The sequence below is a fragment of the Eleginops maclovinus genome, chromosome 4, assembly GCF_036324505.1.
Source record: "Eleginops maclovinus isolate JMC-PN-2008 ecotype Puerto Natales chromosome 4, JC_Emac_rtc_rv5, whole genome shotgun sequence".
Classification (NCBI taxonomy): Eukaryota; Metazoa; Chordata; class Actinopteri; order Perciformes; family Eleginopidae; genus Eleginops; species Eleginops maclovinus.
Genome location: NC_086352.1, coordinates 1293429 through 1309903, shown reverse-complemented (window position 1 = coordinate 1309903; position 16475 = coordinate 1293429). Strand labels below are relative to the sequence as shown.

General features: G+C 47.1%; 3 protein-coding genes across 7 annotated transcripts in view; 2 read left to right on the top strand and 1 right to left on the bottom strand.

Moving 5' to 3' along the window:
• rrbp1b (ribosome binding protein 1b) overlaps positions 1-8842 on the bottom strand; it is a 14184-nt gene extending 5342 nt beyond the window's left edge. For 2 of the 4 annotated variants that reach the window (XM_063881091.1, XM_063881094.1), the window contains exons 1-17: positions 8774-8842; positions 5974-6612; positions 5631-5755; positions 5409-5531; positions 5126-5278; positions 4526-4798; positions 4016-4112; positions 3389-3468; positions 3259-3296; positions 2901-2987; positions 2716-2752; positions 2526-2566; positions 2342-2429; positions 2185-2256; positions 2005-2097; positions 1641-1682; positions 1028-1075 (exon numbers count right to left, since the gene is read on the bottom strand). In XM_063881091.1, the coding sequence (XP_063737161.1) occupies positions 1028-1075; positions 1641-1682; positions 2005-2097; positions 2185-2256; positions 2342-2429; positions 2526-2566; positions 2716-2752; positions 2901-2987; positions 3259-3296; positions 3389-3468; positions 4016-4112; positions 4526-4798; positions 5126-5278; positions 5409-5531; positions 5631-5755; positions 5974-6592 (2016 nt within the window). In that variant the 5' untranslated portion in view covers positions 6593-6612; positions 8774-8842. Of the gene's footprint in view, positions 1-1027; positions 1076-1640; positions 1683-2004; positions 2098-2184; positions 2257-2341; positions 2430-2525; positions 2567-2715; positions 2753-2900; positions 2988-3258; positions 3297-3388; positions 3469-4015; positions 4113-4525; positions 4799-5125; positions 5279-5408; positions 5532-5630; positions 5756-5973; positions 6613-7511; positions 7690-8503; positions 8719-8773 lie in introns of those variants that run through there. The other 2 variants (XM_063881093.1, XM_063881092.1) reach the window with 2 other exon arrangements.
• A 1313-nt stretch (positions 8843-10155) lies between these two features.
• LOC134862951 (protein PET117 homolog, mitochondrial) lies at positions 10156-11297 on the top strand. The gene is made up of 3 exons (XM_063881097.1): positions 10156-10328; positions 10859-11004; positions 11206-11297. The coding sequence occupies exons 1-2, from the start codon at positions 10233-10235 to the stop codon at positions 10997-10999; spliced, it is 237 nt and encodes a 78-aa protein (XP_063737167.1). The 5' UTR covers positions 10156-10232; the 3' UTR covers positions 11000-11004; positions 11206-11297.
• Positions 11250-16424, top strand: kat14 (lysine acetyltransferase 14). Of its 2 annotated transcripts, none has more exons than XR_010165597.1 (10): positions 11250-11511; positions 11591-11712; positions 11891-12012; positions 12119-12291; positions 12454-12897; positions 13056-13630; positions 13707-13840; positions 13972-14147; positions 14408-15398; positions 15431-16424. XR_010165597.1 is itself a non-coding variant. In XM_063881096.1 (10 exons), exons 1-10 carry the CDS (start codon positions 11250-11252, stop codon positions 15749-15751), a joined length of 2373 nt encoding a protein of 790 aa, XP_063737166.1. In that variant the 3' UTR covers positions 15752-16424. The 2 variants fall into 2 exon arrangements, 1 of the variants encoding a protein (XP_063737166.1); XM_063881096.1 differs by having other exon boundaries at positions 14408-14598; positions 15578-16424.
• The last annotated feature ends 51 nt before the right edge of the window (positions 16425-16475 follow it).

Here is a 16475-nt window from a genome sequence, read left to right as displayed (position 1 = left end):
ATAATATAAATAATAATATAAATAATAATATAAATAATAATATAAATAATAATATAAATAATAATATAAATAATAATATAAATAATATAAATAATAATATACATAATGATATAAATAATAATATAAATAATGATATAAATAATAATATACATAATGATATAAATAATATAAATAATAATATACATAATGATATAAATAATATAAATAATAATATAAATAATGATATAAATAATAATATAAATAATGATATAAATAATAATATAAATAATAATATAAATAATGATATAAATAATGATATAAATAATAATATAAATAATGATATAAATAATGATATAAATAATAATATAAATAATGATATAATTAATATAAATAATAATATAAATAATGATATAAATAATATAAATAATAATATAAATAATGATATAAATAATGATATAAATAATGATATAAATAATAATATACATAATGATATAAATAATATAAATAATAATATACATAATGATATAAATAATGATATAAATAATAATATACATAATGATATAAATAATATAAATAATAATATACATAATGATATAAATAATATAAATAATAATATACATAATAATATAAATAATGATATAAATAATGATATAAATAATAATATACATAATGATATAAATAATAATATACATAATGATATAAATAATATAAATAATAATATACATAATAATATAAATAATGATATAAATAATGATATAAATAATAATATACATAATGATATAAATAATAATATACATAATGATATAAATAATATAAATAATAATATAAATAATGATATAAATAATATAAATAATAATATAAATAATAATATAAATAATGATATAAATAATGATATAAATAATGATATAAATAATAATATACATAATGATATAAATAATGATATAAATAATAATATAAATAATGATATAATTAATAATATACATAATGATATAAAATGATATTTGTAATGATGTAACTAATGATATATATAATGATTTAAAGCAGTCACCGTGTCCTGGAGCTTCTTCCTGTCGGCCTCCACCAGCCTCCCCTGCAGCTGAGCAGAGAACATCTCACATCAGAACACATGAAAATCGCACCGCTCCACTCCCCCCTCAGAGAGTCCCAGAGAAAGTTCGTTAAATTCTGAGTTATTTTTTTCTGGTAAAAATGCTACTGAGATTATGAGTCTGAGAAAAAAGAGTCTGGTTTGTTTAGACCTACAGACTTCATCTGTCCCTCAAATGTTCAGGTTAATAAAGATTGATGCTATTGAGAAACGGACTCCTGAAGAAACGCTGGATCGGATTCTGGGAGTCGAGCTGGAGAGAGGAAACTAACATCTGGGATTCAGAAAGACGTTTCAGTCCCTGAAAAAAGATTGAGACAGAGTTCCTTCATCCTGAATGAGAAGAGCTGATTTGAGCTCGGCTCTGCGCTGATGAAACAGTCTGAGTTTATAAAGAATGTTCTAGAGGTTCTGAGACCGCTTCAGGGTGAGGGTGAGTTAAAGCTTGGGGAAGTTCTAGAAACCATCAGATTCATAGAGCGGGTGAAAGAAGGAGACACAGCGAGAGTTCAGAGAGGATCAGAGGCCCTGTCTGTGAGGGGGGGGGGGTTACCTGGCAGTGAGCGCTCTGAGTGAACAGCTCCAGCCAGTCGCTCTGCACAGGAAACACAAATAATAAAAAGCATATTAATAAAATAAACTTTACTGACATACCATTTAAAACAATTACTATAATTAAAGAAAATGATATTAACAACAATCATATATTAATTTAAAATGAGAAAGATCGTTTAAAATGGAAAATAAATATATATCCCTTCATACTGGGAACACTGGGTTTGACTGGGAGGATTCCCCATCAAACACCAGTTTTATTGTCGTTAAAGGTCTCCCCCACGCCTCAATCTGTGAGACAGTCGGGCTGAATACCCCCCCCCCCCCCACATGTAAACATGCAAACAGGAAGCCTGTCCGACCTGCTCCGCCTCCAGGGAGACGTCGGGGAACAGACGCTGCAGCGACGCCTGGAAGTCCGAGCTCAGGGTCGCACACCTGGCCTCCGCTGCAGCCTGTCAAAATAAAACACCTTTCTTAGAGTGTCCCTTCACAATAAAAGCTCTGATGATTCTTCCTGTTTGTTTATCTAATGAACCGACCAGCGCCTCGCTAAGCTCCGCCTCCCGCCGCTCGCCCTCACTCCACGCTGCCGGCAGCGCCACCTCCTGGCCCTGCGGAGGAAACAGGATCCGGTTATTAAAGAACTGTCAGGAGGTCGGAAGCTTCTTCTTCCTGTTTACGTCCGGTTGGACTCACGCTGCCGTGGTTACGCTCCAGTTGCAGCTCCTCCCTGACCAGCTGAAGCTCCTCCTCCAAACGCAACAGCTGGGAGTCACCCTCCAGACTGACAACAACAACAACGTTAAACAACAGACACATCCCTAACGTCAAACAATCAAAGTCAAACAACAACAAACATTTTTAAAACCACATCTTTTACCTTTCGAACGGCTGCTCAGACTCTGTCTCACTTCCTGAGCCCTGCAGAGGAGGAAGAGGCGGAGGCGGAGGAGGAGGAGGAGGAGGAGGAGGAGGAGGAGGAGGAGGAGGAGGAGGATAAGAGGCTCACAGGTTATTTCACATACAAAAATTCCATCTTTAACTTGTAAAGGTGATGAAATCAAGCGTACCTCTTTCTGCGTCTGATCTCCGGCTTCAACCTTCTCTCTGGAGACAGACAGACAGACAGACAGACAGACAGACAGACAGACAGACAGACAGACAGACAGACAATTTTAATGAGCTGCAGTTCCTCGGGCGTCCACCAGGAGCTGCTGTGAACAGACTTGTGTTTAAACTGTGTTGTGTTTCTGACCTCTGTGATGTCATCAGCTGTAGCTCCGCCCTCAGCGCAGTAATCTCCGCCTCCAGGACGCCGACCTGCTCGTCTCTGACCTGCAAGCTAACAGGAGGTCAGACAGGACGTCAAACTACAGACAGACACAACGACCTGGAAGCTAGTTATTCTGTCGTCCTTACTGATAACTAAAAGAACAACCTAAAGTCTTGAGAGGCGTCACAAGGCAGGAAACTGAATCTCTGAAACTGAGTTTCTGTTCGTCTTTAGAGCATGGAAAGAGTTCTGTTTAAACCCGGACGGAAATACTTATTAGAACGACGGCCATGTGGAGGGGATGCCTCACTAGCGTTAAATAATGAAAAAGAAGAGTTACCTGCTCTTCAGCTGCTCCGCCTCAGACGCCTGCTCCCCCTGCAGGACACAACCCGTTCACAAATCACATTCACTGGAGTTAAACCATTAGGTCACTGTGTGGAGACCATCACTGCACACAGGCCGTTTACCTGTCCTGCAGCCTGGCTCTCCAGCTGGGCCCGGAGCTCCTGCAGGTCCGCCTCTCTGGACGCCAGCGCCCCCTGCAGCTCTGAGGAGCAAACAGCAGGAGGTTACTACGGGCGCTCGGATGTGATGGAGACACAATTCTTTATTTCCTGTGATAACTCTGGAGTCAGAAAGTTATTATTGGATGGAAACGCTGCCGTGACAACCCAAGACTCTTTGTGTTTCCATCCAAGGCAACAAAGTAAAGAGGGAGAGAGAGGGAGAGGAGAGAGAGACAGAGAGAAGAGAGAGGGAGAGGAGAGAGAGACAGAGAGAAGAGAGAGGGAGAGGAGAGAGAGGAAAGAGGAAAGGGAGAGAGAGGAGAGAGACAGAGAGAAGAGAGAGGAGAGAGAGAGAGATAGATAGAATGGAGGATGAAACCCTCTTTATTGTCACATGCACACAGCAGAGCACACACAGTGAAATTGGTCCTCTGCATTTAACCCATCCTAGTACTAGGAGCAGTGGGCAGCTATCATGCAGCGCCCGGGGGGTAAGAGGAGAGACAGAGAGGAGAGAGAGAGGAGGAGTTCTGGATGAAAGCTGTCGGGTTATTGAACGCTCTCTGTCAGCTACATGCTAACACTTACGGCTAGCGGCGGTGGCCTCCTGCTGGGCGGCTTTCAGCTCCAAACTCACTTCCTTCAGATGCTGCTGCAGAGTGCGCTCAGTGTCCTCACGCTGCAGCTACACACACACACAAACACACACACTTCTTGTTAGCTACACACTCCACACACACACCAGGAACCAGCATGCAGCAGGTGTGTGTGTGTCCCTCTAAGAACCGGCTGTTTTAAATGTAAATCACATCCGTCTGAACACCTGTAGCTCATCATTCTTTAAGGCATCAGAGCGTTATCTTCTTTCTCTGTCGGCTCGTTTCTGATACGGCTGTTTGAGTGATCTGTGAGATCCTGGACTCTGATTGGCTGCAGCATTTAAACCTCTGGAATGAAGCACTGGTCTGGTGTTGTCCTCACCACTGTAACCATTGACTGGATATTGGAGCGTGTCAGAAGCAGTGTGGTTGTTTCCCGTAAGGGAGAACCTAACTCAGTGGGGTCGTGTGCAGTGTGTGAGCCTCTTGTGGTTCTGACCCAGGCTTGGGCTGCTTCCTGCTCAGCGGCGGCTATCTTTGCCTCCAGGCCCCGGCGGTGCTCCTCATCAGCCCGCAGAGCGTCGCTACGCTCCGTTAGCTCGCGGCCCAGGCGCAGGCAGTCCGTCCGCAGGCGGGCCAGCTCCGCGTTCTGCCGGCTCTCCGCCTGGCTGGTGGCCTGGTTCAGAGCGTCCCGCAGGATGGAGTTCTCCTGCTGCAGCCGAGCCAGCTGAGCGTTCGGACCGTTCTCCAGCTGGTCCTGCAGAACCCCGATCTGTCAACAACACACACCATTAGCTCCACATGCTACAACAAACACACCATTAGCTGGTATTAGACACCGGATCAGACTGAGACTTGCCCTTCGGTCCCGGTGTGGGACTAAAGGAATTTCTGAACAATGATTTGAAACCGAATGAGATCTGCTCACAGAAACAGAACCCGGGATTCAAACCCAGACCTTCAATCATACCCTCAAGAAGTTCTGAATTGATGTAAACTTTCTCTAAAGGACTTGAGAATTTTCCTGGACTTGGCTCAAGACTTCTTAAGACTTAACTTGATCTTTAAGGACTTGAGGCATTTCTTTTATACAACCTACCTTCTGGTTCAGCGCCTCGGTGAATTTCAGGTGCTCCTGGTCGCCGGCCTCCATGCTGACCCGCATGGCATCCAGTTTCTGAGTCGAGGCGCTCAGCTCCGTCTTCAGACGTGCATCCAGAGACCCCATCTTGGATTTCTCTGCACCAAGTTCCTGAAGGAGGAAACCAAGAAGAACTGTGGTGAGTTCTGATGGAGAACCTTGGAAGGCGTCTTGCTAGGGTTCTGTGTTTGGTAGCCTTGTTGAGAAACTGACAGCAGTATTAACTCTAGAGATCACTCACCTTGCTGAGCTCTTTGACGCGGGTCTTGGCAGCGGCGGCGACTTCCTGCTCGGCCGCCAGAAGCTTCTCCTTCTCCTCCAGCTGCTTCTTCAGGGTGGACAGAGGGTCTCCTTTCTGGCAGGCCTGAGGGGAAAACAGACTGTTGTTAATGACCACAGCCAGCTGGAGGAAGGATTCTGAGCTTCCTCATGCTAGCAGCTAACACTGAATTTGTTTATGTACCAGCTGCCAGGAGCTGCCGGCCTTCTGGTTTAGGACCTCCATCAGTTTGTGGGTCTGGTCCTCGCTGAGCGTCCCGTTGGACAGGGCGGACAGCAGCTCTCCGTACAGCAGAGAAGAGTCGCTCACTAAGACAGAAACACGGACAAAACACAACCCGTCATTTTACACTACATGCAGGGGGGTTCTACCCGGTCCAGGACATCTGCTCATCAGAAATCTCTGTGATGGGAACCGCTGAGGACCGGTTTGGATATGATCATGTTTGATCATTACTTTAGTGGCGCTGATAAGACTCAGGAAGTCTGCAGGGGATCGACACTCTCCCTACTCCGCCCCTCCTCACCTGGCTCTGGTTTGCTCTTGTTCTTCTTCTTGTTGCCCGTAGACTCTTTGGGTTCTTCAGTTTTAGCGACCGGTGGTTCTTTGGTAACTTTAGCGGCAACGTTAACGGGAGAAACGTCGACCACCAGCGCCGCCGCCGTCAGCAGGACCTCCTTGGAGGCCGGCTCCACTGCCGGGGACGGCTCCAGCTTGGCAGACTTCTTCTTCTTCTTCTCCTTTGGCGCGGTGGCTGGAGGAGCTTCGATGGTGGGGGCCACCACGATGGGTTCTGGTTCTGGTTCTGGTGTAGGTTCGGGCTCAGGCTCAGAGGCAGGTTCAGGTTCAGATTCTGGTTCGATTGGGACCACCTCCTCACCGCCGTCGCTACCCGGTTCCTCCGGCTTCTCCTCGGGTCGGTCTTCCTTCCTCTTGGCCTTGTTCTTCTTCTCCTGGTTCTTGTCCTTCTTCTTCTTCTCAGCTCGGGTCGGCGCCGGCTGCTTGCGGCGCTGCTTGGCGAGTGCCTCCTCGTACGACGTCTCCTTCATGGAGAGGGTCGACACCAGGGCGATGCCGACCGCCGAGATGAACATGAAGCCTCCGAAGACCATGAAGCCGAGAGTCTGCGGGTCGGAGACGTCCATGATGGGTCAGAGCGGGAAGTCTGCAGGAGACACATTAGCGTGGAGAGGAAGTCTGCAGGAGGACAAACATTTAGCGTGGAGAAGAACAACACCCTCAGAGAGGAGGCTTTGGAACAGGGAGGAGACACAACAACATGTTAACTAAACAACAACAACAACAACATGTTAACTAAACAACAACAACAACAACATGTTAACTAAACAACAACATGTTAACTAAACAACAACATGTTAACCAAACAACAACATGTTAACTAAACAACAACAACAACAACATGTTAACTAAACAACAACAACATGTTAACTAAACAACAACATGTTAACTAAACAACAACAACATGTTAACTAAACAACAACAACAACAACAACATGTTAACTAAACAACAACAACAACAACAACATGTTAACTAAACAACAACAACAACATGTTAACTAAACAACAACATGTTAACCAAACAACAACATGTTAACTAAACAACAACAACAACAACATGTTAACTAAACAACAACAACATGTTAACTAAACAACAACATGTTAACTAAACAACAACAACATGTTAACTAAACAACAACATGTTAACTAAACAACAACATGTTAACTACACAACAACAACATGTTTACTAAACAACAACAACATGTTGACTACACAACAACATGTTAACTAAACAACAACATGTTAACTAAACAACAACATGTTAACTAAACAACAACATGTTGACTAAACAACAACATGTTAACTAAACAACAACATGTTAACTACACAACAACAACATGTTTACTACACAACAACAACATGTTAACTAAACAACAACATGTTAACTAAACAACAACATGTTGACTAAACAACAACATGTTAACTAAACAACAACATGTGAATAAGAGGGAAGCTTGAGTACTAAAGATAGAAATAGAAGTTACACAGTTCACAGGAACATAGATCCAGGTGGAAAACCAGTCGTTGTCTTTACAGAACCAGCAGAACCAGTAGGTGATATTAGAGCACCATCTCTCCTCTGAACCCTTCTCAGTTCCATCTGAATCTGCAGAGCGGCTAAAGCTTCAGATTCTCGCAGAGCAGTAAGATAATTCTCTTTGAGATGTAACAGTAAAGAGGTTCCTCCCCCCGGGTCTATGGGTGTTAGTGCAGGTCAATGGTCTGCAGAGGCTCCACTCCCTCAGTTCCTCCAGAGGGAGTTCGTCTCCCACTTTAAGTACATTTTGTTCCCAGTTTGCTTCCATCTCACTGAAGTCACATTTCAATACAGAACTTTCACTGGAACTGCAGTAACGAGCTTTACTACCGCTGAGGGACTGTTGGTTTACCAGAACTGACCAATCAATGAACTGGGTGCTCTACTGGTTAATGAATGAAGCTCCACCATGGTGATTAAACTCTGACCTGGACCACCAGGACAGCTCTCCTTTTACTCTGTAAGTACATGTTGTTCCCAGTTCTCCCATCATCCCACTATAGTGACATCAGAACTTTTTTTTTACTGAATTAAATTAATGGAACTATTTTTTCACCTAAGAGAGGGTGATAATAAACAGGATGATACATATGATCTTACTGTACACACACACACACACAGTCTGCGAAAGAGCGACGTGTCCGAGTTCACAATTAACCCTTTGTACTGTGAACACACACACATACACACACACACACACACACACACACACACACACACACACACACACACTTATGTAACTGTCTTCAGAACACCTCAGGTACATATTAAAACCCCGTTAGTAAACCTTAGATAAAGTTCTTCTTTGCACGCAGGTCCCTGCAGCCCTCACACTGGGTACGCTTCGTGTTCTGGATCATGTATTAATCTCTGTGTGCAGAACCAGGCTGCGTTTAAAGAGCTGCATCTCTCACCACCGACACGTAGTCCATTACACACCTTGATTTGAACCTGTATTTTCTGCAGCTTCAACACTAGCTCTCTCTTTGCTCGGATGTAGTTTTTCTTTACACTTTTCTCTCAGCTTTTATCCAAATCCAGTTTTTCCCAAACTTTGAGACTTTGCAGCGTTAGACTAAAAAAGAGTTCAGTTTCAGAGTTTAGTTTTAGAGTCAGAGTCTAGAAGTGTTTCAGAGATCAGCCTCACAGGTTAGTTCAGATAAAGCTCGGATAAACAGTTTAAAATGAGTCAGGATAAAGGGGTCTCACCTCAGGAGATTCGGGCTGCGGAGTCGTGGCACTTTCTCTGAACGGGAGCAGGAGCCCCGCCCCCCACCGGCAGCGCGGCTCCTCATTGGTCAGCAGGGACGTCACATTTCCTACAGCCCATTTACTTCTTGGGAAATGTAGTTCACTGTAAACTACATTTCTATTTACAAACCTTATTTTCACCGTTTAAAAACGGATTTCTTTTACACAATTATTCAGTTTTAGACCTCTGTCAACCTTTCATTGTCAATAAAGTTTTATTAGCAGTTAAATATATAACTGTATCTGTAATGCACATCGATCATTTTATGTATTTCAATTATATTTAAAATAGTGATTTATTAAACAGGTTACATTTAGATTGTATATCATCATAAATGTAATCAGGTAATTATTATTATTATAGATTTACACGTTTTACGGTCTGATCCCGGTAGACCCCCTCACATATTACATCACTGACTATAACCCCCCCCCCCCCCCCCCCCCCCCCCCCCCCCCCCCCGTGTTAATAACTGTGCAACACATATCTGGCTGCTATACTTCTATCTGTGTATTTTGTAAACTGTGTGCTTCTTGTATATATTGTCAGTATGTGGGTAACATGAAGCTGTCTCTCTCTGCTGTAACAATGAACATGTCCCCTCTGTGGGACAATCAGAGGTATTCTGATTTTTCTCCCCCCCCCCCCCATACATACATACAAGAAATACAGAAATAAGCTGTTTTAAACAAATCCACATGTTATACAGAGTTTGGAATTGATTACAACGTGCACATTGTTTTTCACACAATGTTTTATTGACCTTTTACAACAGAATAAAACAAACATCCCCATCTGGATGATAATCATTAGAAAACATAAGCAAGAAAAAAAAAGGCACCACAGTCTCTGGATCTGCACCTCTTCATCCTCACCAGACTCAAATACATCCAGAACTCAGCCCCCGCCTCCTCCCCCACACCTGCTCCCAAGACCACATCAGCCCCGTCCCTCAAAACCTGCACTGGCTCCTCGTCCGTCAACGAATACACTTCAAAATCCTCCTCCTGACAAACAACCGGCCCCCCCTACCTTACTGACCTGGTCAACAGGGCTCACATGTGTTCTCATCAACCACTCTGTGTTAGTTTCAGTGGTGTGTGAATAGACCTGGTCTGATCTGGACCCTCAGGCTGCAGGCTCATCATCCTACAGTGAGAAATCTCTGAGAGAGATGGGAGTTAATTAAAACTCTGAGACCCTTTCTCAGTACACTGTGTGAATTCTGGAATAAATACTTTGATTCAAATGTTTTAAAAATAATAAATGATTGTAATACGTTATTTTTCTCTCTGTGTAAGGACGGTCGCCGACAGTGGAGGGCGCTGTTTGTGTCATTCCTAAGAAGAGAAGAAACAGCAGAAGAAGAAGAGGGAGCCAGATAGCAGCTGGCTAACGTGAAGCTAAGCTAACGTGATGTCTACAGCCTCTAAAGTGGTCCTGGGGGTTTCTGTGGGTCTGACTCTGAGCACCGTGGCTGCTGTTCACCTCAAACAGACCTGGGACAGACAGGTAAACCGGGCTGAGCCGAACCGAGCCGAGCAGGGCTACCAACAGAGCTAACAGTTAGCTTAGCTGTTAGCTTTGCAGTTAGCAGAGAGGTGAGGTCACATTGATGTAACCGAGTCTTAAGTCATTTAATTATAAACAGAGCTAACTGAAGCTGAGCCACTCCAGAACCCCTTTACTGGTCACACAGGGGAGACACTGGGACAGGAGGAGGCAAGAACACGCTAACACACTGTCAGATGAAGGGCACACAATATTCAACATTACACATTAAAGATATTACAATTTACATATCGACACACAGACCAACGCAGCTAACTGAAGCTACACCACTACTCAGTATCAGATTAACACCAGAACCCTTTCCCTCCGGCACCTGGTCCAAAACATGCCAACATGCTGCCTTACAAACTCACCATTTACATTACAGCTTCTGTAATGACGCAACTATAGTGAAGAAATGTCCTTTTTCCGAATATCAACAAACTAAATGTGTAACTGTGAGATATTATATAGTGTGTCTCTTCCTGCAGCGCCTCCACGAGGGAGTCATCCGGGATCTGGAGCGCCAGGAGAGGAAGAAGGAGAACCTGAGGCTGCTGGAGGAGCAGAGGATTCTGACTGTGCAGCTGCAGGAGGAGCAGCGCAGACAGGAGGAGCTGCAGGAGCACTGAGACAGGTGACATAATACGTAACTCAGGTTCCCCCCCGGCCCCCAGGCTGTCAAACCTACAGCCTGTAGTGCAAGACTCTTTTTATTACTCGTATCCACTTGTTCACTTTAATGCACTTCAAAGCTTTAACGCCATTGTCCCCCTCGTGTGATTGTTTACGCTCGACTGGGCTTTTCTAACTTCTGGTGGACTTCCTATTCTATCAGCCCAACATTAATAGGTCCACCTCCTGTCTAACTGCTCAGCTCTGATGGACAGCAGCAGCGAGCCGATGGTCGGGGGGGAGGACGAGGCGGCTGGCACCTCAGCCTCCGAGGGTCTGGAGGAGGGGGAGGTGGAGGGGGAGACGCTGCTGATTGTGGAGTCGGAGGACCAGGGCTCCGTGGACCTGTCACATGACCAGAGCGGAGACTCATTAACCAGTGAGCTGGGGGAGGAGGCAGAGGGGGGGGGCTGGGCCTGCGAGGAGATGAGCTTCCACTGCGACCGTTGCCACAAGTGGATCCCCTCAGGTGAGGAGGGATTTACAGTTCAGTAAATCACATGGTGAGGGTCACAGCTCTCTTAATGAAGTTAGTACCTGTTCTGCAGCTCAGCTGAGGGAGGAGCAGCCCAGCTACCTGAAGGGGGACAACTTCTTTAAGTTCACCTGCAGCGACTGCTCTGAGGACAGCAAGGAGAGCTTCGAGAGGATGAGGCTCACCTGGCAGCAGGTAACTAATGAAACACTGAAGTAACACAAGAACACCCTCTCTGTGGACCCTCTCTGTGGACCCCCTCTTTACACTGACTCTGGATCAGCAGAACCTCCTCCGCACCTCTTCCTGAGTGAATGAACTGCATTTCTAGCACAGAACCTGTTCTCAGCATGGTGTTGTGACTCTGCTTCAGGTTGTGATGCTGGCGATGTACAACCTGTCTCTGGAGGGAACCGGCCGGCAGGGATACTTCCGGTGGAAAGAGGACATCTGCGCCTTCATCGGCCGACACTGGAACTTCCTGCTGGGAACCAGGTGACCTTTATTTTTCTCATTACCCCGACTCTCTGCAGGAAGGAGACCTCCACCTGTGGGGCACAGAGACCGGCTACTAACGGCTAACATTGTTGTTTCTGTGCAGGAAGAAGACCTCGACCTGGTGGAGCACGGTGGCCGGCTGCCTGTCCGTCGGCAGTCCCACCTTCTTCCGGTCCGGAGCGCAGGAGTTTGGAGAGCCCGGTTGGTGGAAGTTGGTCCAGAACAGACCTCCCACTCTGAAGCTGGACACCGACAAATCCACCACCAAGACCAAAGGTATCATCTGCACTGATCCAGGGAGGAGAGAGGGTTTCAGATTAACCCTGATTTCATTAAACCTTTGATCGTACTCAAGCCTTCTTGAGCAAACCTTTATTTTCCCCAAACACATCAGGTGTTTGAAAATCTAAAACTCACTCTGATCCGTCTGACCTGCAGCCTCGAAACCCGTCATGGACCCCATCATCACGGTGGAGGGTCTGAGGAAGCGAGGAGCCAGGAACCCGGTGGAGAACGCCATCCAGCTGAAGGAGAAGCGCTGCCGGACGCAGGAGGCCAAAGACATCCGGCGGGCTCAGAAGGAGGCGGTGGGCGCTGGGGGGGGCTGCACAGACCGCAGTGCCTCTTCCACCCCTGTCAAACTGGGCGGAGGCCGGGGGGGGAACGCTGGCCGCCGACCGGACCTGGTCCTGGAGAAAGGAGAAGTGATCGATTTCTCCTCCCTCAGCTCGTCGGACCGGACCCCCCTCACCAGCCCCTCACCCTCACCCTCCCCTGATTTCTCCGCCCCGGGGACGCCGGCCTCTCATTCAGCGACGCCCAGCCTGCTGTCGGAGGCCGACCTGATCCCCGACGCCATGCCCCCGCAGGCCCTGTTCCACGGTGAGTTCAGGTCCACATCAGGTCTGCTGTGAGTAATGTTTCACTGACATGTTTCCTGATCACAGCAGCTCCTGTGCTTCATCAAGAACACAAGGAGACATTTCACTTTGACCTTCAACCTTTCAATATGTAGCAAACATTAATGTTGTCCTCTGCAGACGACGAGGAGCTGGAGACGGAGGGGATGATCGACCCGGGGATGGAGTACCTCCCTCCTCCTCGAGCCAGCCTCGTCGCCCGGAAGAAGCTCCGTCCGGTGGCGCCGCACATCAAACGTGAAGCCGACAGCGAGGACGAAGAAGGACACGATGAAGAGTTTGAAGGGCCGGTGGGACGCAGACAGGGGCCGTCGCTGTCCGCCGGGGGCTGTGTTGGTGCCGGAGGCCCAGAGAGGAGGAGGATAACCCACCCTGAGAAAGCAGACGAAGACCCCCATACTCCCTGCTTTTCCCCCCTCAGCCTCTACGAGGAGAGGATGCTGCTCCGCCGGCTGGACTCCTGCCCGTTAGCTTTAGCCGTCACTCCGCAGGCCAAACGCCTCCACAGGAAGCTGCTGGTGCGCCAGGCCAAGAGGCAACGAGGGCTCCCCCTGCTGGACGTCGACCGGGCGATCAGCGCCACCCTCAGCCTGGTGGGGGGGATCTACGGCGCCCAGGGGACCCTGATGCGAGGAGGACTCATGGGGAAATACTGCACAAACAGCCAGGAGTCGCGGATTCTTGATCGCTTCCAGGTACCTCCGTCCTTCCTGCCGGTCTCACTCAGTGGCCCTGTATATCCTTCTAGACCCTAAGTGTTTTTGTGTGCAGACCAACCTCTCCGGCAGAAGAGGCCTCCAGCAGACCCCGGTGTCCTTCTGCCATCGCCTGACAGGAGCAGAAGGCAGTTCGGACCTGAGCATCAAGAGTCCGTACACCTCCCGCATCCTGAAACCCTACATCAGGTAACGAGATCCTTAAATGTAATCAGGTAGAGAGTCCTGATGAGTTCCATCAGGTAGAGAAAGTCCAGAGACCTTTTGCCGGGCCCTCCCTAAGGGTAGGCAGACCAGTAGTAGCACTGTTTGTTTTTCAGGAGGGATTATGAGAGTCGTCCGGTGAAGCTGAGGTTGTTGGAAGAGATCAGAGCCTACCCCCACAGGAAGAACCCCAACTGGGTCCCTGAACCCAATGCTCCCATCGACTACTGCTACGTCCGCCCCAACCACATCCCCTCGGTCAACGCCATGTGCAACGAAAGCTTCTGGCCAGGTAGCGCAGACACAAAGTCCTACAAACCCAGAACCCCCTCCCATGAATCTGTCTGTTCTTACCCAGAACCCCCTCCCATGAATCTGTCTGTTCTTACCCAGAACCCCCTCCCATGAATCTGTCTGTTCTTACCCAGAACCCCCTCCCATGAATCTGTCTGTTCTTACCCAGAACCCCCTCCCATGAATCTGTCTGTTCTTACCCAGAACCCCCTCCCATGAATCTCTCCAAACCCATTGTCTCTGGTTCTCCTTCTCCAGGTGTGGACCTGTCTGAGTGCCTGCAGTACCCAGACTTCAGCGTGGTCGTCCTCTATAAGAAGGTGGTGATCGCCTTTGGTTTCATGGTGCCGGATGTGAAGTACAACGAGGCCTACATCTCCTTCCTGTTGGTCCATCCGGAGTGGAGGAGGGCCGGCATCGCCACCTTCATGATCTACCATCTGATCCAGGTGAGTCCTTCATGGTCTAGCGTCTGATCCAGGCGAGTCCTTCATGGTCTAGCATCTGATCCAGGCGAGTCCTTCATGGTCTAGCATCTGATCCAGGTGAGTCCTTCATGGTCTAGCGTCTGATCCAGGCGAGTCCTTCATGGTCTAGCATCTGATCCAGGCGAGTCCTTCATGGTCTAGCATCTGATCCAGGTGAGTCCTTCATGGTCTAGCGTCTGATCCAGGCGATTCCTTCATGGTCTAGCATCTGATCCAGGCGAGTCCTTCATGGTCTAGCATCTGATCCAGGTGAGTCCTTCATGGTCTAGCGTCTGATCCAGGCGAGTCCTTCATGGTCTAGCATCTGATCCAGGCGAGTCCTTCATGGTCTAGCATCTGATCCAGGTGAGTCCTTCATGGTCTAGCGTCTGATCCAGGCGAGTCCTTCATGGTCTAGCATCTGATCCAGGCGAGTCCTTCATGGTCTAGCATCTGATCCAGGCGAGTCCTTCATGGTCTAGCGTCTGATCCAGGCGAGTCCTTCATGGTCTAGCGTCTGATCCAGGCGAGTCCTTCATGGTCTAGCGTCTGATCCAGGCGAGTCCTTCATGGTCTAGCGTCTGATCCAGGCAAGTCCTTCATGGTCTAGCGTCTGATCCAGGCGAGTCCTTCATGGTCTAGCGTCTGATCCAGGCAAGTCCTTCATGGTCTAGCGTCTGATCCAGGCGAGTCCTTCATGGTCTAGCGTCTGATCCAGGTGAGTCCTTCATGGTCTAGCATCTGATCCAGGTGAGTCCTTCATGGTCTAGCATCTGATCCAGGTGAGTCCTTCATGGTCTAGCATCTGATCCAGGTGAGCTCAGTGATTCCGTCATCAGGTATTTACTGGACTTTGAAATTTAAATCTCTGAAAGTAGGGCTTATTTAATCTGAAAGAAGATCCCAGGTGTGCAGACTCTGATGCAACCTGTATCGATTGACTGACTTCCTGTGTTTTCAGACGTGCATGGGGAAGGACGTGACGCTGCACGTGTCGGCCAGTAACGCCGCCATGCTGCTCTACCAGAAGTTTGGTTTCAAATCGGAGGAGTACATCCTGGACTTCTACGATAAGTACTACCCTGTGGACAGCATCGAGTGCAGACACGCCTTCTACCTGAGACTCCGGCGCTGATCAGAGCTTCACCTCCAGCAGTCCTGACGGTCCAGATGAGATCTTCCTCCTATAATGGACATCAATCCGGCTGCAGCACATTGCCTGGCTCAAAGGAAGCAGGGCAGAGACCTGATGGGTCGCCAGAAACTGAGACAATGTTGGAAGGATTTCTCCAAAGTGGTAGCGTCTCTGTAGCTCTGTCTGTATGGAAAGTGTTTGTACTGTCATGTGAAGCTGAGGATATTAGTGTTAGACGCTCAGTAGTTAGATTCCAGGGGCGGCTGCAGATTGTTTCAGACATTTCCAAAAACTCCAGAGCGTTATGATGTCCAAAAACACCTGCCCAAGTATCCTGCTTCAGTACATTTTGTATTTGAACGTTCAGCCTTCAAACATCTTCAGACGGGTTTTCATATCGAAGATTTGATTAAAGGATTGTTTTGTTCCTGACAGATATTAAAAGCTTCATGTATAAACCCTGAAAGAGTCGGCGCAGCCTGTAATAAACCCCTCTCACCTCCTCTGGAGGGATGAGTGACGCCACCACTGACCCACCTGCATGTCGGTGCTCATGGAGGACTGTCGGTGCTTTCAGAAGAATCTCTGATGAACAATCATTCAGGAAACCTCAGCCGGGGTTGTTTCTGTAAGATCAGAACAATAAATATCTGGCCTTAAATCTCATAATGAATCTGTGACTTCTGTTTCATTTTATCTAGTTCCAGTAAACCTGTATATTCTG